This window comes from Crocuta crocuta, unplaced genomic scaffold (genome assembly GCF_008692635.1).
Source record: "Crocuta crocuta isolate KB4526 unplaced genomic scaffold, BGI_CrCroc_1.0 scaffold180, whole genome shotgun sequence".
NCBI lineage: Eukaryota > Metazoa > Chordata > Mammalia > Carnivora > Hyaenidae > Crocuta > Crocuta crocuta.
In genome coordinates this window covers 256,867-279,518 of record NW_027527549.1, presented here as the reverse complement: position 1 = coordinate 279,518, position 22,652 = coordinate 256,867, and the positions used below count along the sequence as shown (strand labels likewise).

Genomic DNA, 22,652 nt, shown 5'->3' with positions numbered 1-22,652 from the left:
GAAAGAAACAATAGCATTTTCCTTTATTCCACCTAGTCAGAGATGGAGTGTTTTCTTATCAGGAATATTCTAAAAATCAGCTTCCAGTATACATCTCACTCCCAGCTTCACCATATTGGAAGTTATCAATGTCCAGAGGGCTTTTGATTCAAATATCTCTGAAGACTATAGACACAATACTGTTCTGAGCTGGAAGGTATCAGTGGGACAAATGCTGACCGGGCGTCACAAAATCTGGAAGCAAGCCCTGGCTTTACTGCCTAAAAACTTTTTGACGTTGTGTAAGTGATCATCTCAAGCCAATTTCCTTAACCACAAAAAATGGAGATTAAAATTACCCGATCTGCATCCTAGAGGAGCTTTGCGAGGTCCGAAGAGATGACGTCTGCGGAGGGTGCCCCATAAAATGCAGATGTGCATGATGGGTACGGCCTTCAAAGAATACGAGAGGGGCCTCCAACAGTCTCAAAAGAAAAAGCCCCTAACACAGTACAGTGAGAAAGCTGAGTGGAAAACAGCCCTTCTTCAAACATTTTGTTAATTTTGAACTAGAAAATGCTGCCTTCAAATTCTTCCCTGTGTAGGAAGCATTCTTACTTTTTTTTAAAATATTGTCAAGCTGGTTTCCATATAACACCCAGTGCTCATCCCCACAAGTGCCCTCCTCCATGCCCATCTCCCCCCTCCCTCTCCCCCCCATACCCATAAGTCCTCAGTTTGTTCTCAACATTCAAGAGTCTCTCATGGTTTGCCTCCCTCCCTCTCTCCCACTATTTACCCCCTTCTTCTTCCCCATGGTCCTCCGTTAAGTTCCTCCTAATCCTCCTATACATGCAAACATATGGTATTTGTCCTTCTCTGCCTGACTTATTTCGCTCAGCATAACACCCTCTAGTTCCATCCATGTTGCTACACATGGCCAGATTTCATTCTTTCTCATTGCCATGTAGTATTCCATTGTATGAATAAACAACATCTTCTTGATCCATTTCGTCCATTGATGGACACTTAGGTTCTTTCCATGTTTTGGCTATTGTTGAGAATGCTGCTATGAACATTGGGGAAGCATTCTTACTTCTTAATGAACTATGACGTGTGTGTTTCCATCCTGCCAGGCATGCAGCGCCACGGCCGACACCGCGAGGGAGGAAGAGAGTGCCGGCCTGTGGGCAGGTCGTGGCTGCGGGGTTCCAGACGCGGGCTCAAGACAGTATGTGCCTCAGACATGGCCGAAATCAGAGAGGGGCGAGAACTTGTACAACTGTATGGAGACCCTCTCAAAGGACCACAAACTTAAAAATGCGCCAGTTCCCTCCTATACTTCAGGCAAAAGAAGACAGGAAATCATAATTTACTTTAGCTTTATTGAAGACATATTACAGTAGACAAACAGGTAGACGAACAAACACATGCTTTATAAAATATACATTCTCGTGTGTGAGAAAATATAAACAGATACTAGGAAAGGACCACACTGAACAACAACTTGGCTTTTAACTCTCTTTAGGTACATCTAGTACCAGGGCTACTCAGACCGATGTCCTCTGATGGGATAAAGCAGGGGAAAGGAGAGGGTAGAAACAGTCTCTCTGTGGATCAAGAGCCACTTTAAGTAGCCAAGAGATATTCCAAGAGCACTTGACTACCCAACGATCAATTTCTCTTTCAAGACAGTTACAGTTGATAAAAGATCACTTTACTCTTTATATCTAAAAACAGGCTCAAATCAAGCTGACTTTTCAGCTTCACCCCACTCATTGGTGGAGATTATCAGGAGTGCTAAGACACACTCAACACACAACCTTGAGGGAGCAGGTCCAAAGATTACACAGACATAGACACATAGACACACACACACACACACACACACACACACACACGGCCCTACCTCTTATCACCCACAGAATCTTCAGATGATTTATGGGCTTGCAGGTGTCGTTTTGTAAAGAACAGCTTGTAACATACATCTCTTAATTCAGAACTTGTTATTTTTGTCAACAAACCAAGCAGTTGTCCAAAAAAGAAAAAAAATTAAGACTGCACTCTAAACAAAAAAGTTCTAAGTTAGAAGCAGGAGGGGGAAAACGTGTGCCAGACTGAACTGGGAAAGAGGCCACGTCACAGAAGAACGAGCCATTCCTTGCGGGCTGCCAAAATTCTCAGCGCAACCTCGTAAGGCCCAGCTGCTTCACAATTACCAGTGCTGCAATCAGCACTGAGAGGCAAACTCAGAAATGGAGCATGTAGCATAAAAACGGCAGTAAATTTACCTCTGTGGCTCCATTACCTTCTGGCAATTCTGTGGCTATTATAATTATTTTGGGAAAGGCCGTAACACACTTGGGTAAAATACTGGGTGTGAACGCCACAATTCCAACCCCATTTCAACTGGAGTCCTGCTGATAAGAAGAAACAGGAATAAAAATTAAAGAGTAAAAAGGACGGTTATATACATTATAAAGGCTTTTAAAGTTTTTATTATGGTAATGCCATTTGTGTTAGTAACTAGTTCTATAGATTTCTGCAGAAGAATGAGCCCAGAGTTTCACAGTTTTAGCCATTAACACAGAACAGGCTCCTTCTGTCAACCCAAGACCAAAACTCTTTAGTTGAAAAAAATTCCTTTAGTGCTCTATACTTACTGTATTTGAAGGATTTTGAAGGAAAAAGTTTTCAGACTGTCAGATTGCTTCTGGAAATTTCCAACAATAAAATTGAGAGAGTCCTAAAAGTCGTCTCACCCATATTCCATTCTCAACATAGAAATTTCTTCAATGCTATGAGCCAATGATTATTTGGCTTCTGAGCATACTTTCCGCACAAAATGCTGATTACTCCAGTTATTGGATAAATTTGTTAGAGAATTAGTTCATACAAAATTACTGGCAAATGTATACTGCACGTCCCTGTAACTTGTGTCCCACAGAATGGGGGCAGGTACAACCCCTGTCCTCAGGAATAAAAAGAGTGAATTTCATCCCATTTCACGGTAACATTTTAAGTAATTAAAGACTTAGATCATATCTCCCATCCCTTAGGAAAATGGAGAACAGAGTCTAAGCTGCTTGACATCTTACTGTTCCTTTTATAACCCATCAATGGACGGTGTGAAGGCAACTCTTTAAATATTAAGGTTACCTTTCAGAAAAATACACATAAAACACTCTGAGATGGCACATTAGAGGGTTTCTGACACTGTGCATCCCACAGAGTAACTTGCACACTAGGGAAAGCACTTTAGCAGCTGCTGAATGACAGAAAGCCAAAGGCTTAGGTGTAGACCATGTGCAGGGAAAGCACGGAGTTTAAGACGGTATTTCTTCAGATAGATTTGATGAGTCAGTCTCAGAGGGGCACAAATTAAGAGGATTTATGTATCGCTACTGATAAAGGCTAACAATGGGGTGAGGGGCAGAGGGTATTTCCCTTGGCGTTTTGATTCACCTGGCTTCTGCCACATCACCGATTAAAGAGGCATGAGGCAGACACTGCATACTGGGAAGAAACCCCGATGAGCCACTAACTCTGTCTACTACTAGAGAGGGCTAGATCACTTCTTGGTCAAAAGTATATGCAAAATAATGAAAAACTTCAGGAATTTCTTTTCCTAAGATTAGAATTTATTTAATTATTTAATTATTTAATAATTTATTAAATTATTTTTTTTAAGATCAGAGGTAAGGCTCTTCAAATTTAAATAAAACCTTGACTTGTTTTTGTGGTTATTTAGGCAACCATCTAGGAGGGCATCTCAGCCGTCTGAAGTGAGGTAAGGGAGAACCCGGCTGTTCAGGAGACCAGACCAGTCCTAGGAGTAGCAGGGCCACTGCCAGAGCGGAGCCAGTGCGCGTCCTCGAAGTTTTCTGGGATGCTGGTTTGCAGCCTGCTTGTTGGCCCTGTCCCCTGTAAGAGCCTTGCTCTAACTATACCTTTTCACTCACGAAAGTCTGCCAGAAACTGAGGGGGAGTACAGGGTAGTTACAGGGTAACCCTGAATATACTGGAAAGGTGAGGAGGTCACAAACCAGCCACAAATCAGCTGTGGCACTGGCCTCCAGGGCTGCTTCAGAGAGGGCGGCTGGTGGCTTCGAGTCAAGATTCTTTGTTTGCTGAGACTGGTTGAAAGCAGAGTGTTTCTTCTAGTTGTGAGCATTTCTCACGCTGTCAGCCCTGCTACGGAGGAAGGGAGTCTGGCTCAAGCCAGGGGAAGCAGCACCACCCCGTTACTCTAACAAACAACCCATGAAAGCAGCTTTTTATTAGAGTAGCCTAATCCTCCTTGGCTCCTGGAGGGATCACAGATTCACAGGACATTACAGCTGGAAAGGGCTTTGGGCTAGCTAGCAGAACGCCCTCATTTCAGAAATGAGAACATCAGTGGGTGGGGGGGGGAAGGGGGGGGGATGGGCATGGAGGAGGGCACTTGTGGGGATGAGCACTGGGTGTTATGTAAACCAACTTGACAATAAACTATTCAAGGGGAAAAAAAAAAAGAAATGAGAACATCGGGCTGAGAAGTGAAGAGACTCGCCCCAGCTGCACAGCCAGTAAGGTGCAGAGCTGGGAATGAAATCCCACCTCCCATTCTCAGTCAGTCCCATACAGATTACAGTAAAACCTGGTAGGAAGAAGAGCCACCAACTGGGAGGGCAGAAAACTGGTGGTACTGAAGCAGCTCAATGTAAAAATGCACAGAAGTTGACAGTTTAAAAAGGAAAGACAGGAAGGCTTGGCAGGAGAAACAGCTAAAGAGGTGCTGCTGTCTGTGGGAGAAAAAAAATGAGGATTGAGTATCAGTGGGAATTCAACTTTCAGCAAAAAGCAAAGATATTATGTGAGTTTAGAACCCTTGAAATGTGTAGTAACTTAAAAACAGATTTCAGGGATGGATGTTATCCAGGACGTAACTAGCATTCACTAGGTTTAGAGGGCAGAATCTGACAGCCTAGACAAGGAAATCTGAAAGCATAAAGAAAAAAAGAACTTTGGACCATTACATTCCATTAGAGTGTGAAGACCTTTGTTCACAGAAAGCTTTTTGCTATCACAGAAATTCAAGAGAGCTTTTTGGCTTAGATAATCACTTGTACAAAACCAGGACCACTCTAAAGCTTTACAGTATAAGAATTTATGCACATTCAACGACTCCCAAAAGCACTCTTCCCTTAAGATATACTGTGCATTGGCAGAAGAGATACTATATTTTTAAAAAATAGAAAAGAAGCAATCTTTGGTTTCCTCATCAACAAAGTACTTTGCTGAAAGAAGATATTCCCAAAAGAAAATTTCCTTTGTCTGTGTGCACATGGCTATAACAAGAATGCTAGCTAGTCTTTTGAGTCTTTTTATGCTAGAAAGGTAGTAGGACCTGGCACCTGCCAACAGACAACAAATGACTAGATGTATGAACCTTTAGGTATGAAGAAAGTGGTTAATCACACCAAGACTGTGTTTGTGTGTATGTAATTACTAGGTACCCTCCTCTACATATACTTCTTAACAAATACATCTTTAAACTAGCAAAGTCTTTAGGTTCACTAAACCAAGTTATACAAAATCTGTCTGTGGTCTGAGAAGCTGCTGTCAATATTATAATTGGATATTATATATAATTTTGGCATATCAAAAATATTTACAATGCAGCCAACACATACGGTCAATGAATACAAAAATTATTTATAAATGCACATGTATTTACAATAAGATCCCTGGGCGATAGGGACCAAAAAAAGAAAGAAAAAAAAAGATTCACAAGAATACAACACCCACTGATATGGTTAATGGTCAAGCCTGGGATTCTTATCAAAGACTTTGAATATCAAAGCCCAGTCTCTACTATATGCTTAAAACCACTGAAGAATCCCAGACATGCTTCCCAGAAGGCTCCAAAGTTATCTGTATCCCTTGGAAGACAAAACAGAACAGTGGTGTTTTATCAGAATCATTCCACAGGTTGAGACAATCCGGCACGTTAAGCAGCAATGAGACTCTTCCTAACAGGCAATGCACAGCCGGGCACATCCGCGTGGAACCATCAGGAGGCACGTTCGTTCTGTATTTCCCTCTGCACATGGAAATTACCCATTTCTGTCCACCACGGCCCCTTCTTCATCAGGTATAAGCCCAAACAAACGCCCAGCCCACCTTGGTGTGGTCAGATGGAACTGCAGACAGGGTAAAGCAAATGCTGACTTCGGGGTTTCTTCTGAACTCTGAGGTAGTAAATACAAAATTAATTACCTTGAGTCTTTGCCCAGATTTCCTCCTGGAGTGGGATTCATGTGCCCTCACAACTGTCTTGAACGTTCCAAGTCCTACTAAAGTCAAAAGTGTGGTCGTGCAGCCTGTGACAGGGCCCGGGGGACATGGAACAGTCTGGACCGCTCTCTGCCAGCCCCTCACTTCGATGGAGCTGCGGTGATTCCATCACCAGCTGCTGGGGGAGGGGAGGCTGGGGTGGGCCTCGTTCTTTGCCTGCACTCCACAGAAGCCGTTGCGATGTTTCTGACAATGAAAGACAATAATCAGTGGCAAACGGAAGTTCAAAATGAATGGTCTAAAACTTAATTTTCTTCTACCCAAATCCTCCAAAAACGAGACTCTCAATATTCCTGAATAAGGACACTGAGAGCAAATGCAGACTTGCCCTCTTCTCAGCAACAATTAACAAAAGAAAACAAAATAGAAACGGGGACCATGCTCTCCCAAGCCCTTCCACCCCACACACCTAACCAATTATTTACCAGGAGACATGTCTTCTCCTTTCATCTATTATTAGTGGTTCTGCGCTTTAAAAACTTAAAAATAAAATTCTTTAGACACATGGAAACAGACTAAAATAGCATCCATACTGTCGTGAAAGTTGCTTGACACACAGACAGAAATTGCTCATTCAATGCAGCCATTACGTCTTTAAACAACAAATGCCTGTGTTAAAAAAAAATGTTTTAAAAATAAACACTCATTTCCCTCCAGCTTCTAGCATGCCAATAAATCTAACAAAATAATCACCCAAAGCAGCAATTTTAAACCAGATTATCTGTACTTCGTGATTTCAAAAATATGCATTTCTCGTTCACCTACTGCGGTGGTAAGCTCTTTCCCCAAATATCAGTTGCTGGAAGTTGTATTAACTTCAGGGGAATGCATTTTGGAAAAAGTTAGCCAAACATTCTGGAAACAAACACTCAGAAATAAAAACAAAACCCAAGTGAAAACAGAGCTGGCACAGTGCTTCTTAAAGAGCTTTAACGTGCATACAAATACCCTGGGGATCTTGTTACAGACTCCGGCTCACTGGGTCTGGGGGGAGCTCGGTCTGCATTTCTAACAAGCTCCTAGGTGATGTTGAAGCTGACACCACACGTTGCGTAGAAAGGAGCTACACACCCCACTTAGGAATGAGCAGGGCATGGGGCATCTGGGTGGCTCAGTCGGTTAAGGAATGAGCAAGGCACCCACGCATTCGTTTGCACACCTCTTCACTTACAGACTGGCTTAACAATTAAGATGTTCCCAAAGTTAAGAAAATGATGCACTGCATTTTTGCTTTTACTCAAGTTTTTTCTATGTGTGTAACTCTTTCAAGACACAGGAACACAGACTCAGTACACCTCTTCCACGGGCACTGAACTTCAGTGACAATACACTGTTCTCTGACTTGCATCCTCTTTAGCAGTCTTTGGAGATGGTTTCTTAATAAACTGTTGCATAGGTATTCAAAATTTAGGGGCGCCTGGATGGCTCAGTCAGTTAAGCATCCTACTCTTGACTTCGGCTCAGGTCGTGATCTCCCGGTTTGTCAGATCAAGCCCTGCCTCAGGCTCTGTGCTGACAACGCAGAGCCTGCTTGAGACTCTTTCTGTCCCTCTCTCCGCCCCTCCTTCCTCTCTCAAAATAAATAAATACACTTAAAAAAATATACTGCTAAAAATAAGAAAAAAAAAAACAAAAAAAAAAACAAAAAAAAACCAGAGCGCATATCTTAAAAGTCCCAGGTCAGATCATTTACTCCCACCAGAGCCACCCCTGGATGCACCTATACTTCCCCCCCACCCCCGCCCTGCCTCTCGCCCCCAGTTTCCTGAGCTCTTCCATTTCAGGTTGAGAGGAGGGTGACAGCTGATGAGAAGCCTGGATGGACAGGAGACATGTTCAGGAGTACCCTTCATGGTCCAGAAGGGGTTCTGTTTTACTGACCAAGTTGTCAGCAAACGCTTCATCTGCACAGTATAACATGTATTTCTTTTCCCGGGCCACATGGGCCAGCAGACACGGTCCCAAAACTGCTTCCTCACTTACGGCCCTGGATCCTAATACCTCCCAGCCGAAAGCAAACACCAGCTAAGTGATACCGACATTCAGTATTTACCTGCGAGAACAGTGATTTAAATCATTTTTAAATCTTCTCTGTAAAAACCTCCACCAAATTATGCCCAAATTATATCCTTAGCACTTCTAATCTGCATTATGTAAATAATGATGGAAGAAAAAATTGACACCTATATGAAACCTTTTAGAAGCTTGTCTATACGGCTTCTGAGCTTTAGAAGTGTGATCTTGATCCTCCCACAAAAGCTGTTTCCATCCTACAGATGCAGACTTCTCTGTGACCCTAATCTCTAAAAATCTCTGGCTCTAGTTTCTACCAGCTAACAGTAGCTAATTACTACATTACACCAATATGTTTGCTTCCTGTCAAATCAGAAGGAAAAATCAAGTGGGGAAGGAGAGGTAAAAACTAAGCAAAACAAACAAAAAACGCTGTGCCCTTTACCACTGTTCATCTGTGTGAAGGGAAGTTTCTTCTCATTTATCCTCTCATGGTTGGTGGGAAAGGCAGCCAACTCTCTGTCTGCTGATGACACCAGGCCCTCCAAGACAGGGGCATCTGGGGAAGCATGTGCCAAATATGTTTCTTTGGGCATCTGGACCATGAGGCTGGACAGCGCGTGATCCAGAACATCCTCCTCGGCAATATAGGTGTACGGACAGTATTCTCGGGTCCTGGAGTAGATGTTGGCATTGTCGTAACAATCGGAGCAAATAACCCGGGTACCAGTGCCACCTGATGACAACAAAGGAAAGAATCCTTCAGTTAAGGAAGCAGCTTTGCCAACCACTGGCTTTCTTCACCAGCTGCCATCATCATCACCGTAGCTGGTCCTGATTCAGCACGTACTCGATAGACCAGGTAAAGTTTCACGGTCTTTCTGTGAATTAACTAACTTAATCCTCACAATCTCCCTATGAGGTCGGCACTATGGTTATCCTCATTTATTAGATGGGGCAACTGTAACAAAGAGAAATGAAGTTAACTTGCTCACAGATGCCTCCACCTTGCTGTGGGGAGGAGGTGAAATCTGAACTCAGGCACTGTGGCTCCAGAGCCTGTGCTCTTGAATACTAGTTAAACCACCTCTGTCCCACCTGGATAAGGCCAGGCCCAAGTCAAGGGCCAAGATAAGGCTGCACTGTGCTAGAAGTCATATGTTTGGCTTAAGCAAACTAAAGCAGAGAACAAGGAGTTAGGATGACATCACAAAAGCCTGCCTCCCTTTCGTGAATCAGGGAGTTAAGGAACACTCATTGCCACAAGTACCCCTCGAGAAGGCCTCTGATGGTCAATAGTCCTGCCTGACACTCACGTGTTTGACAGAACTGAAGTTTAATAATGAGCTCCCTGGTCTGTTATGTGTTTTGAAAACTGATAAAAGACAGGAAAGAGAGTGAGAAATAAACAGCAACTAACTGTTCTTGACCAAGCAACAGTGTTAGAACTGAAAGAGACCTAGAAGTAATTTAGTCTAGCCCAGAAAGCAGTATTACTGACTACCAATTTCAAAGATTAGAGGTGTTTAAAGACCTTTAAATGGTAGCAGTAGCCCCCTTTCCATGGAAAGTCAAAATAAAATCCAATTTATTGATTAAACAGAGAAATTCTGCTAACATTCAGCCCAAACAATCTCTGTACAAACAGAATAGGCCTTTCATTTGGAAATACTTGAAGAACTACACAGATTTGTTGAAGGGATCTGAAAATCTTGAGAGAGGTACTAAGATATTGCTTATTTATTTTAAAAATGAGGAAGTTAAAAAGCTCAGATTTAAGTAACTTGTTTGTGGTCCCAGAGCTGGAAAGAGGAACTAGGAATCAAACCCAATTCTTCCATCCCTACATTTACCTCCCTGAGCTCTGTCGCTCCCTGTAGGAAGGGTGGAGGGAGGGAGAGTAGTAGTATCGAGAAGTCAGTTCATTTAATCAGGGAACATGTGTCTCTCTGCTGTCCTCCAACATATGCTGAGAATCATCCCTGCCCTTCTAATCTTAGTACCAACCTGCCAGCAGGAGACCCAAACCTCCCTGGCTATGATCTGAAGAGTGCTCGCACCTTAAAAGGCTCAGACACCTGAAAAAAAGTTTCTAGAGCATCTCCTTCTCATAATAATACTTTGGTTTGGGCGCCTTTGCTGTGTACGCCAATCCCTTGACTGGGGATGCGTCTCTCCTTTCGGCCAGCTGGTTTTCTTCTCTGTTAAGACTTCAGTCAATTTCCACCCTATTTTGCATGCAGCCAAATGTTTTCAGTCAGTATCTTACGTTTAAAATGTTGCCTCAGGTTAATGGGGAAAACGGTACACTGAAAATTAAACTCAACAATGTAAGCTGAAATTGGAGGCATATACAACAAAGGGTCATTACCATCAGCGCCTTTGTGTAAATATCCATTGGTGGGAGGCATAAGCTGCTGATGACTGCCTGCCTCGGAGTTACTGTAGCCTTCCTGGGGCTCCGACAGCGTTCCTTGGGAAGACAAGTAGCTGGGAATGTCTGCAGGCAGATTAAGCTCCTCTGTAAAACAGACATCTATAACTCTCAAATAAAGTTAGGTGACTGAGGCCAACACTCAGAAGCCTATTGTGCAAATGTGTTCCACTCTGATACTCCTGGCCAGGAAAATACTATGTACCTAGGAACCCGACAGGTCTTAGAATTTCCCCCCAAACTATGTCTCACTAAAATTCTTTTCAGAGCTTCGTTTTAAGGGATGCCTCAGTGGCTCAGTCAGTTAAGTGTCCTACTCTTGATTTCGGCGCAGGTCATGATCTCATAGTTCGTGGGATCGAGCCCGTTGTTAAGCTCTGCGCTGACAGTGCAGAGCCTGCTTGGGATTCTCTCTCTCCTTCTCTCTCTGCCCCTCCCCCACTCATGTTCACTCTTTCTCTCAACATTAAAAAAGTAAGTATTACTACAAGAAGCAGAACTTGAAGTCTGAAATCTTATCCACAGGCAAACTCTCATCATCTATCTGACTGAGCATCTTCTCTCTCGAGATTTCAGGGGAGGCATATGAAAGGCTGATCCCAGTTCTAAGAGCTCCACTCTTTCCCCAAAGAAAGAAGCTATGGTGGGAATGAGACTGTAATCTGTTTATGAGAGCAAAGTTTTGGGGGAGTGTCTACAAATTCTTAAAATTATTAGTCAGAGAGGTTCTATCATATGGAGGAAGTAGGACATTTTAAGAAAAAAAACTCTTCCTTCTACCACACGTAAAGTATCAAAGCTCCATAGCTTTCTATATTTTATGATAAATCCTCTATGATGTTCCTGACTCAAGTCCAAGTCATTGGTGTTAACTGGCACCACTCACCTGTGTTTGTGATACTATAGTCTTCGTTCTTCCTTCTCATGTGGTAAATAACAATGACCCAGATCAAAGAGGTGCCCACAACACAGCAGACCACAACAATGATGACAATGCCGATTGTGGTCCAGCCATCATCTTCATGCCCAATGCTACTCTGGGCAGAGTCACAATTGGGGGATGAAATGACATTGAGGTAAATGTGACCACGTTCTGTCCCAAGAGTGTTAGACATAATGCAAGTATACTTTCCAGCATCTTCCAGACCAGCATCTACAATAATAAGAAGCTGGTTGGCAGCAGCAAAGAAGTGCCGTTCTGTCACCAGCAGCGGCCCATCATCTTTGGTCCAGTTGAGGCGAGGGGCAGGACTTCCTCCCGCTATGCACTGTAGTACCGCAGTTTCACCTCGGGTTACTGTCTTGTCCTCCAGCGGTCTGATAAATGAGGGTGTCTCTAACAGAAAGATGTACAAAAGCGTTGTGTTAAACAATTTTATTTACTGATTCTTTTATTGAATTAGACAAATGAGATGTTAATAAAATAAGTAAGCACTTTCATATGCTCGTAGAAGGACTGGAAGTTAGGGTTCCAGAAAAGCAAAAGCCTCAAAAATCTTATCTCCCTAATTCTACCTTAGGCAAGCTATCCTGAGCAAGGAAGCCAAAGACTTGTACACAAAGATGCTTATTATAAAATTGGTTGTAATTTTTAAAAATAAAGGAAAAAGATCTTTAAATCTAACAGGAAAATGAGTGAGTATAGTACAGCCACATGGTATTTTTTCAAGACTTAATGACAGAGTAATTCTTGTGACACAATATTTAAGAGGAAAGAAGTAGGCATACATAACTATGTGAAAATGCGCTTTAAAAAAAAGTTCAGAATATGCCAAAATCTTTAACAGTGTTTTGGTGACTTTCTCTAATCTTCAGTATATTCTAAATTTTTAAAACCAACAGACTTATTTTTCTGATTATATAAGTAAACAAACTTTAAAAATCTAACATCTAGGGGAATAGAGAACTAGAAAGCAGACTATGCCTTTGATTTGAGTCCCATGAAGAAAAGTATTCACCTAAGGGGGGGAAAAAAAAAAAGGAAAAAACCAGGCTTGTCAACAGAACTCTTAGGGAAAAGACATTTTACCAGAACATAGGAAGAAGAGGAACACAATGGAAGCAAAACAGGACATCTATGGGTCATTTTTGGCGCATTAAATTTTTTTAAAAAATGAACTAATAAGGGATACACTGTATGTTAGCTAACTTGACAATACATTATATTAAAAAATAATGAAATCATGGAAAAACAATTACATTGCCCTGAGTTCGCTGTGAAGCAGTATAAAACTGCCAACTCACTGCTGAACAGGAGAAAAAATATATATATGAAGTAGAAACCTTCCAGAGGGACAGGAGAAAGGGATGTGAATTTTCAATTCATATGATAAAGGTCTTTAATTCTGCCCTCACTACTTTCACAGATTTCAGTTATCTGATCCTTTGGTATCCTAGGCTGACACGACCCTGTATGTATTGGCAAAACACAGTGACAGAGACATAAGGATCACAATTAAAATCTCAAACTTTTGACTTTTTTTTTCATGAAGACCAGAACCCCTGTAAAAAAGGCTCCAGGTGAGCAGGGGCCCCAAGGGCGGCACACATACCCAACACTGTGAGTGAGGCATTTGCCGAGAGGCCTCCGGCCCTGTTCTGAGCCATGCAGCTATAGATCCCCATGTCTTCTATCTTCACGTTGGCAATGAAGAAGACATCATCCTCAGGCATGACGTGCATGCGTCTTTCTCGAGCCGCGGGAAAGTCAGTGCCGCCATCTTTCTGCCAGGAAATCTGGGGTGCAGGGTGGCCCTCCGCAGCACACTCCAATCTGGCCATGGCACCAGTGCGAATGGTTAGATCCATCGGTGTCTTCAGGAAAGATGGCATCTCTGTTCTCAGAAAGATTACCAAAACAAAGCAGGTGTGTGGGTGGGGAAACACACACACACACTTACATGCATACATACATGCGAGAATCTGTTAGGCAAAATACCAACTGTTGTGAATACTCTATTTCTCTGAGAAGACATGCTCTCTGGAGTGACAGTAAATACCAGTTCAGAGGCCACCTCTTCTCCCAAAACCTTAGAACACCTGGAGCACAGTGATGACTAAATTCTTCCAGAGAGCTTGACACATCCACCTAATCTCTCTGATGGGGACAAGGCAGGCAGAAGGCCATTAACCTTTCTGAACTCTGTATTTTAGAACTCACTACTTGCTATACTTACTTAAGATACTAAATGGCACTTTCCAAACTAACACCTACAAAGCAGTCATGGCAAATTCATGATAAAGTTTATGCTTTAAAAAATCTCACAAAACAACACAGAAGACACAAATACATTCTGAGGCGCCTGGGTGGCTCAGTCACTTAACCTGGGTGGTTAAGTCGTTTAATCCGACTTTGGCTCAGGTCATGATCTCATGGTTTGTGAGTTTGAGCGCTGTGTCAGGTTCTGTGCTGACAGCTCAGAGCCTGGAGCCTGCTTCGGATTCTGTGTCTCCTCTCAATCTCTCTGCCCCTCTCCTGCCTGCATTTGGTCTCTCTCTCTCTCTCTTTCTCTGTCTCTCTCTTTCAAAAATAAACATTTAAAATTTTTTTAAAAATCTTTAGAAAAAAAAGACACAAATACATCTTTTGGTTGCATAAAACCCAAAATGTTTTAGTTATTCAATCTGGTGACAGAGTAAACTGTCTTTTTTTTTTTTTTTTGACAACAAAGTGAAAAAGTGCATTAATTTAAAAAAGGATTCTGTGTGACTACATTTAGACAATGATACTGTACCTAGAAATGCCCTAAATGCTCCCAATTATTAGAAAGCCATGTGAACAGTGTCAGGAATAAATTTCATAGTTTTAAGAACCAAATTATGGTTCTAGAAAGAACACAAAATTTCAAAAGAATTTTTTCAAAAGTGTTAATAACAATAAATGTAGCCTATTCCCAGGGGCCATGGTATTCCCCTCTTATCCTCAACCAAAGAGCAATTAGGGACAGCAAGCAAGCAAAATGGTAATCTGGTCTATATATTACCACAACCCTAAAGAGGAAACAGTAAAATGTCCCCTTAAGTGTGAGGTTTAGCCTCATTTTCTTGGCTAAGTGGTCCAAAAACTGAACATCAGAAATCCATCTAACTATAAAATGATCAGGAAGCAAAATTCCTTACCATTCACAGTCAGTCTGGCTTTCAGAGAGTAATTGGAACCAAAGTGATTAGTAACAATGCACTGGTATCTTCCCTCATCTGTGAAATTCACATTGAAAAGATGTAAGACACTCGTATGTTCCAGAGCTTCTCCGGCTTGCTGCCGATAACGCACAAAATTCTCAATGTCGATGTCATACAGGATCTCATTGTCTTTGCGCCACACAGTGGACATGGGCGAATCGCTGCTGCTCACTGCGGTGCACTTCAGAGTCACATTCGTGCCTCTGAGAGCAACTGTCATCTCAGGATGCATTTTTATCTGTGGCTTGAGAAAATCATCTAAGAGAAAAAAAGGGGGCAGGGGTCATTTATTTTTGCTTCCATGGATTTTGAAACAAATAATGTACAATTGTGTGTTCTGTTTACAGAATGGCAGATTAAGACAGAGACTCCAGAGCTGGCATCCAATTCTTTAGTTTAAGGACAAGGAAACATGGCCCAGAAAGGCCAAACGACTGTTCAGAGACATGTCCTGAAACAGAAACCAGGTTTTCAGACTTGAGGGTTTAGCGCCACTTTCTACTACCCTACAGTCACGTATGCTTACAACGTCCTTCCTAAGTATTACCAGTTCCCGGGAAAAGGAAAAACCCATATTCAAATTTCAAGACAAGTTCTAATCCTATTAGCTCTTGTGTATAAACAGAGGTTACATATAAAAATATGTATATAACAATATTCATTCTTTTCTGTGCCAATACAGAACACAGGGATTATGAATTTATTATATTTTATGGGGACTAACATATTATTTGAATGTACTTTGTATGTGCGTAACTCTCACCTAAAATAGTGAGAAATATCAAACGTTAAATGTCCAACTGAAGACTGGCTTAGGACTGGCTAATATACTACAGATTCATAAATAACAGTATGTTATTAATATGAAAAAAAAAAAAAAAGAGCATTTTGTGGGCCTGAACTTCCAAGTGTCCCTAGTCTCTTTAAGTAGATTGTAAACACAGATCTGGCAATACGTGGGTATCTAAACGATCAGATACTAATGACATGCAAGACAAATACATTGATCTAAAAGTTCTGCTGCCAAGGCTAAGAATCAGTTATTCCACTTTAAAGGAAATCTAAATGTAAAGGAAAAATGTCCAAGCTTGAGAAAAGAATAATAGAGATACATACTGGAAATTACGAGTGTTAGAATTACGACAAATTTTTCATGACTGTCCACCTTTCCCCTCCACAAAATTCCAACACTTTAGTCTTTTTTTTCCCCCAACACTTTAGTCTTAAACTGCATCAAAAATAGAAACACAAACCTGATATATTCATACATTGTTAGTGACAACATTAACAAATGCGATCTTTCTGTAAAATACCTGGTAGCACCTTTAAAAATCTACATACTTTTTGATTCAGGAATCTTACTACTGGATATTTATTTCAAGGTTAACAACCCCCTAAAAGTGAAAGGTCTACATTCATAAAGATGCTATTATATTGACATTAAAACTGATCGCTGAAGAACAGAGGAAAAAAACTACTTAGGATATATTAAGTCAAAGAACACAAAACTTAACCTATGATTAGCAACAATATAAAAATTTTAGAGAACACAGAGGAATGGAAATAGATATGCTACTGAAAAAGCATTCTGGTTTAAGGTTTTTTTGTTTTTTTTTTTTACTTCTGTTGTTAAATAGTGTGTACCATGCATCTTTTCTGACCACGCTATGAAACTAGAAATCAACCACAAGAAAAAATCTACAAAGAGTACAATACATGAGGGTTAAGTAACATACCATTAAAACAAGGAATGGGGGGCACTTGGGTGGCTCAGTTGGTTGAGCATCCAACTCTAGATTTCAGCCCAGGTCATGATCCCAGGGTCATGGGATTGAGCCCCGTGTCAGGCTCTGCACTGGGCATGGAGCCTGCTAAGGAAACTTTCTCTCTCTCTCCTTTTCCCTCTCCCCCCTCTCCCCACTTGTGCTTTCTCTCTCTAAAGTCAGAACAAAGACAAACAAAACAAAAATAATGAATGTGTCAGGCCACGTGGCTAGCTCAGCCACAGAGCATGCAACTCTTGGTTTCAGGGTCGTTAAGTTCTAGCCCCACCTTGGGTATAGAGATTACTTAAAAATAAAGTCTTTATAGAGATAGACGAATGAATGAATGAATGAATGAACAAATGAACGAATGAATGAATGAAGAAATCAAAAATTACATGAAAACAAATGAAAATGAAAACAAGAGTCCAAAATCTTTGGGATGTAGCACAAGTGGTTCTAAGAGGGAAGTTTAGAGCAATACAAGCCTACCTCAAGAAGCAAGAAAAATCTCAAATAAACAACCTAACCTTACATCTAAATGAGCTAGGAAAAGAAGAAAACCAAAATGTAGCAAAAAGAAGGAAATAATGCAGATTAGAGCAGAAATAAATGACATAGGAAATAAAATAACAGGGGCGCCTGGGTGGCTCAGTCAGTTAAGCGTCCGACTTCAGCTCAGGTCATGATCTCACAGTTCGTGGGTCTGAGCCCTGCGTCAGGCTCTGTGCTGACAGCTAGCTCAGAGCCTGGAGCCTGTTTCAGATTCTGTGTCTCCCTCTCTGACCCTCCCCTGCGCGCTCGCTCGCTCGCTCTCTCTCAGAAAAAAATAAAAAACATTAAAAAAAAAAAAGAAACAAAAAAACAGTAGAACAGATCAATGAAACCAGGAGCTGGTTCTTTGAAAAGATCAATAAAATTGATAAACCCCTAGGCAAGACTCAGTAAGAAAAAGAGAACCCAAATAAAATTAGTAATGAAACAGAAGAAATAACAACCAACACCAAGGAAATTACAAATAATTGTAAAAGAATATTATGAAAACCTGTATGCCAACAAACTGGACAACTGAGAAGAAACAGATAAATTTCTAGAAACATAATCTATCAAAACTAAAGCAGGAAGAAATACAAAATTTGGACAGACTAATTACTAGCAATGAAACTGAATCAATAATCAAAAAACTCCCCAAAAACAAAACTACAGGACCAGATGGCCTCACAGATGAATTCTACCGAACATTTAAAGAGGGAATTAATACATATTCTTCTCAAACTATCCCAAAAAACACAAGAGGAAGGAAAACTTCCAAATTCATTCTACGAGGCCTGTATCACCCTGATACCAAGTAAAGAAACCATAAAAAAAGAGAACTACTATCTCTCATGAATACAGATGTAAAAATCCTCAACAAAATATTAGCAAACCAAATCCAAGAATATATTTTAAAAAATCATACACCACAATCAAAAGGGATTTATTCCTGGGATGCAAGCCTGATTTAATATTCACAAAACAATCAATGTGATGCATCACATCAATAAGAGAAAGGAAAGCAATCATATGATCATTTCAATAGGTGCAGAAAAACCATTTGACAAAGCACAACATCTATTCATGATAAAAACCCTCTGTAAAGCAGGTTTAGAGGGAATATATCTCAACATCATAAAGGCCTACTATGAAAAACTCCCACTCGGCATCATACTCAATGGTGAAAAACTGAGAGCTTTTCCCCTAAGGTCAGAAACAAGACATGGACGTCAATTCTCACCACTTTTATTCAACATACTACTGGAAGTCCTAGCCACAGTAATCAGACAACATAGAGAAAGAAAAGGCATCCAAATTGGTAAGGAAGAAGTAAAAGTTTCACTATTTGCAGATGACGTGATATTACACATAGAAAACCCTAAAGACTTGACCAAAAACTACTAGAACTGATAAATGAATTCAGTAAGATTGCAGGATACAAAATCAATGTATCTGTTCCATTCCTATACACTAATAATGAAGCAGCAGAAAGTGAAATTAAGAAAACAAGCTCAGGGGCACCTGGGTGGCTCAGTCGGTTAAGCGTCCAACTTTGGCTCAGGTCATGACCTCACGGTTCGGTGGGTTTGAGCCCTGTGTCGGACCCTGTGCTGACGCCCTGTGCTGAGCTCTGACAGCTCAGAGCCTGGAGCCTGCTTCAGATTCTGTATCTCCCGCTCTCTCTGACCCTCCCCTGCTCAAGCTGTCTCTCTCTCCCTCTCTCTCAGAAATAAAACATTAAAAAAAATTTTTTTTTAAAAACTCATTTATAATTATACCAAAAATAATAAAACATCTAGGAATAAACTTAACCAAATAGGTGAAAGACCCATACTTTCAAAAGTGTAAAACACTGGTGAAAGAAATTCAAAGAAATGGAAAGATATTCCATGCTTATGGGTTGGAAAAAAAAAAAATATTGTTAAAATGTCTATACTACCCAGGGGCGCCGGGGTGGCTCAGTTGGTTAAGCGTCCAACTTCAGCTCAGGTCATGATCTCACAGTTCGTGGGTTCGAGCCCCGCGTCAGGCTCTGTGCTGACAGCTAGCTCAGAGCCTGGAGCCTGTTTCAGATTCTGTGTCTCCCTTTCTCTCTGACACTCCTCTGCTTACACTGTCTCTCTTTCTCAGGAATAAATAAAATATTTTTAAAAATTTTTAGAAAATAATAAATAAAATAAAATGTCTATACTACCCAAAGCAATCTCCACACTTAATGCAACCAAAATATCAACAGTATTTTTCACAGAAATAGAACAAACAATCTTGAAATTTGGGGCTGCAAAAGACCTCAAGTAGCCAAAGCAATTTTAACAAAGAGAAATAAAACTGGAGGTATCACAACTTCAGATTTCAAGATACATTACAAAGTGGTAGTAACAACACGGTACATAAGAACAGACATACAGATCAATGGAATAGAACAGAAAACCTTGAAATAAACCCACAACTATATGGTCAATTAATCTTTGACAAAGGAGAAGTGAAAATACAATGGGAAAAAGACAGTCTCTTCAACCAATGGTGTTGGAAAAACTAGACAGTTACATACAAAAGAATAAAAGTGAACACTTTCTTACACCATATACAAACAAAACTCAAAATGGATTAAAGAGCTAAAATGTGAGACCTGAAACTATAAAAACCCTTGTAGAGAGCACAGGCAGTAACCTCTTTGACACTGGCCACAGCAGCATTTTTCTAGATATGTCTCCTGAGGCAAGGGAAACAAAAGCAAAAATAAACTACTGGGACTACATCAAAATAAAAAATCTTTGCAGAGCAAAGGAAACAATCGACAAAACTAAAAGGCCACCTACTGAATGGGAGAAGATATTTACAAATGAGATAGCTGACAAAGGGTTAATATCCAAAATCAATAAATAACTGATATAAGGGAATACTCCCAAAACAAATAATCCAATTAAAAAATGGGCAGAAGACATCAACAGACATTTCTCCAAAGAAGACACACAGATGGCCAACACACACATGAAACAGCACTCATCATCAGGTAAATGCAAACCAAAACCATAATGAGATATCACCCCTACACATGTCAGAACGGCTAAAATAAAAAACACAAGAAACAACAAATATTGGCGAGGGTGTGGGAATTACACTGTGGCACTGCTGGTGGGAGTGCAAACTGGTGCAGCCACTATGGAAGACAGTGTGGAGACTCCTCAAAATATTAAAAACAGAACTGCCCTCCGACCCAGGAACCACACTACTAGGTATCTACCCAAAGTATAAGAAAACACTAATGAAAGGGATACATGCACCCCTATGTTTACTGCAGCATTATTTACAATAGCCAAATTAGGAAAGTAGCACAAGTGTCCATTTATAGATGAAAGAATAAAAAAGATGTGATATATATATACAATGGAATATTATTCAACCATGAAAATGAAATCTTGCCATCTGTAATGACATGGATGGAGCTAGAGAGTATAATGCTAAGTGAAGTAAGTCAGAGAAAGACTATTACCATATGATTTACTCATATGTGGAATTTAAGAAACACAAGTGAGGAAAATTAAAAAAAAAAAAAAAGAGAGAGAGAGAGAAACCAAGAAAGAGACTCAGCTACAGAGAACAAACTGATGGCTACCAGAGGGGAAGGGAGTTGGGGGGATAGGGGAACTGGGAAATGGGGATTAAAGAACACACTTATCATGATGAAAATATAACAATAAAATAAAATGGTAAAAAATAAATAAATAAAAGACAGTGAGTGTGTAGTATACAAAATTTTAAAACCAAATACAAACCACAGACAAAATCTTTCAGATCCACATGCAGGATGCTCTGCCCTGCTAGCCACTCAGGGTGTGCACAGCTTACGTTCACAGAATGCTGCAAGTTATTGTCAACCAGCCACTGAAGCAACCACTTCAAATGGCAGTCACAGAGTAGGCTGCTCGTGTTCAGAATCCTACAGAAACAAAGAGGGAAAAAGTACCCATTACTTTTCATTCTCAGTTTCTTGACCACTTAGAGCTTACTGCATACCTGTGCATTTTCCTCGCCACGAAACATTTAACCTGAATTGAACCACAAGAAAAATTCAGACCGTCAGCCTCAATGCCTCAAATATGTGGGTGTCATGAAAGACATTAAGAAAAAGGGCAAAACAGGGGAAAAGGGGCTATGTTAGATGAAAGGAGTCTAAAAGTCATTACAACCAAATATGATACATGATTCTTGACTGGAAAAAAATCTCTGCAAGAACACTTCTTGACACTGGGGAAATCGGAGTATGGACTGTGCTGTGGCACCCTTGTTCTTGGGAAATACATGCTGAGATATTTAGGGGTAAATTATAATATCTGCAACTTACTACCAAATGGCTAAGCAAAATAATAGTGTATGTAAAGAGAAGAGAGAAGGTTAGAAAGAGACGGGGAGGGAGAGAGAGAAGGGAGGCGGTAGGGAGAGAAATAGATCACAAAAAGTTAACAGGTGGTAAAAAGGGTACATGGCTGTCAAATGTATCTTCCTTTCAATTTTTGAAGTTTAAACTTTTTCCCAGAAAAGTTTACTGTATGTATTGGAGCACAGAGTGTGTCTGTAGTAGAGAGGACAGAATTCTTTTCAAATTATTTCATCAAGACTGAAAACACTTCACCCTGTGACAATGTGTACTGCAACTCAAACTAAGAAAGAGGCAGTGAAATTTTATCTGCTGTCTATATTAGGCCTATAAAACACATATGAAAAGCCAGATAGCTTTTCTCTTAAAGACCCATGAATGTCCATCACTTGGAAGCAGTGAGAGCAAATGATTCTGAGGACACTCTAACTTGCTTTATGTGCATCACCAAGGTCCTCATCTAGTTTAAAGTATCTAAGATTTGATTCCAAAGAAGTTTCAAACAGTCTTCAATGGTATCTCAAAAGCCTTATTTGACTAAGGATAATTTTACTTAATCAGGCCAAATGTTACCTTTCACATGCAATAGGATTCTTAGGTTACATTCATGCACTGACAGAAATACTTGAGTCTACTGCACGTGAGGTACTGCTCTGGGCTATGGGGATACAGGCCCCACGGAACTTGTGTTATTTATTAGTGCCAAGCAATAAACAAATTAAGGCAAAGTACAATGTCAGAAAGTAAGTGCTAGCAACAGAAACAAAGTAAGGCAAAGATACAGAGACGCCAGCTACCAGTTTAGATAAAGTCATCAGGGAAAGATTCTTTGATGAGAGGGCATTTGACCAAAGACTGGAAAGGAACAAGAGAGCAAATCACACGAAGACCTAAGATTAAGAGTGTCACAGATACAGGAAGCGGTGTGCAAAGGGGCTTTGGGGCAGCATGCCTAGTGTGTAGAGCACAGTGAGGGAGGGGACAGTCACAGGAACACAGTCAGAGAGCTGGGCAGGGGGGACCAGGCCAT

The 22,652-nt window shown here is 40.8% G+C and overlaps 1 protein-coding gene across 5 annotated transcripts in view; it reads right to left on the bottom strand.

The window, feature by feature from the left end:
* Positions 1 to 1,344: 1,344 nt before the first annotated feature.
* Positions 1,345 to 22,652, bottom strand: part of LRIG2 (leucine rich repeats and immunoglobulin like domains 2) — a 63,207-nt gene continuing 41,899 nt past the window's right edge. For 3 of the 5 annotated variants that reach the window (XM_077766757.1, XM_077766785.1, XM_077766789.1), the window contains 7 exons: positions 21,021 to 21,184; positions 14,885 to 15,205; positions 13,318 to 13,599; positions 11,652 to 12,101; positions 10,703 to 10,852; positions 8,777 to 9,067; positions 1,345 to 6,504 (listed from right to left, as the gene is read on the bottom strand). In XM_077766757.1, the coding sequence (XP_077622883.1) occupies positions 6,278 to 6,504; positions 8,777 to 9,067; positions 10,703 to 10,852; positions 11,652 to 12,101; positions 13,318 to 13,599; positions 14,885 to 15,205; positions 21,021 to 21,184 (1,885 nt within the window). In that variant the 3' untranslated portion in view covers positions 1,345 to 6,277. The remainder of the gene's footprint in view (positions 6,505 to 8,776; positions 9,068 to 10,702; positions 10,853 to 11,651; positions 12,102 to 13,317; positions 13,600 to 14,884; positions 15,206 to 21,020; positions 21,185 to 22,652) is intronic. The other 2 variants (XM_077766766.1, XM_077766777.1) reach the window with 2 other exon arrangements.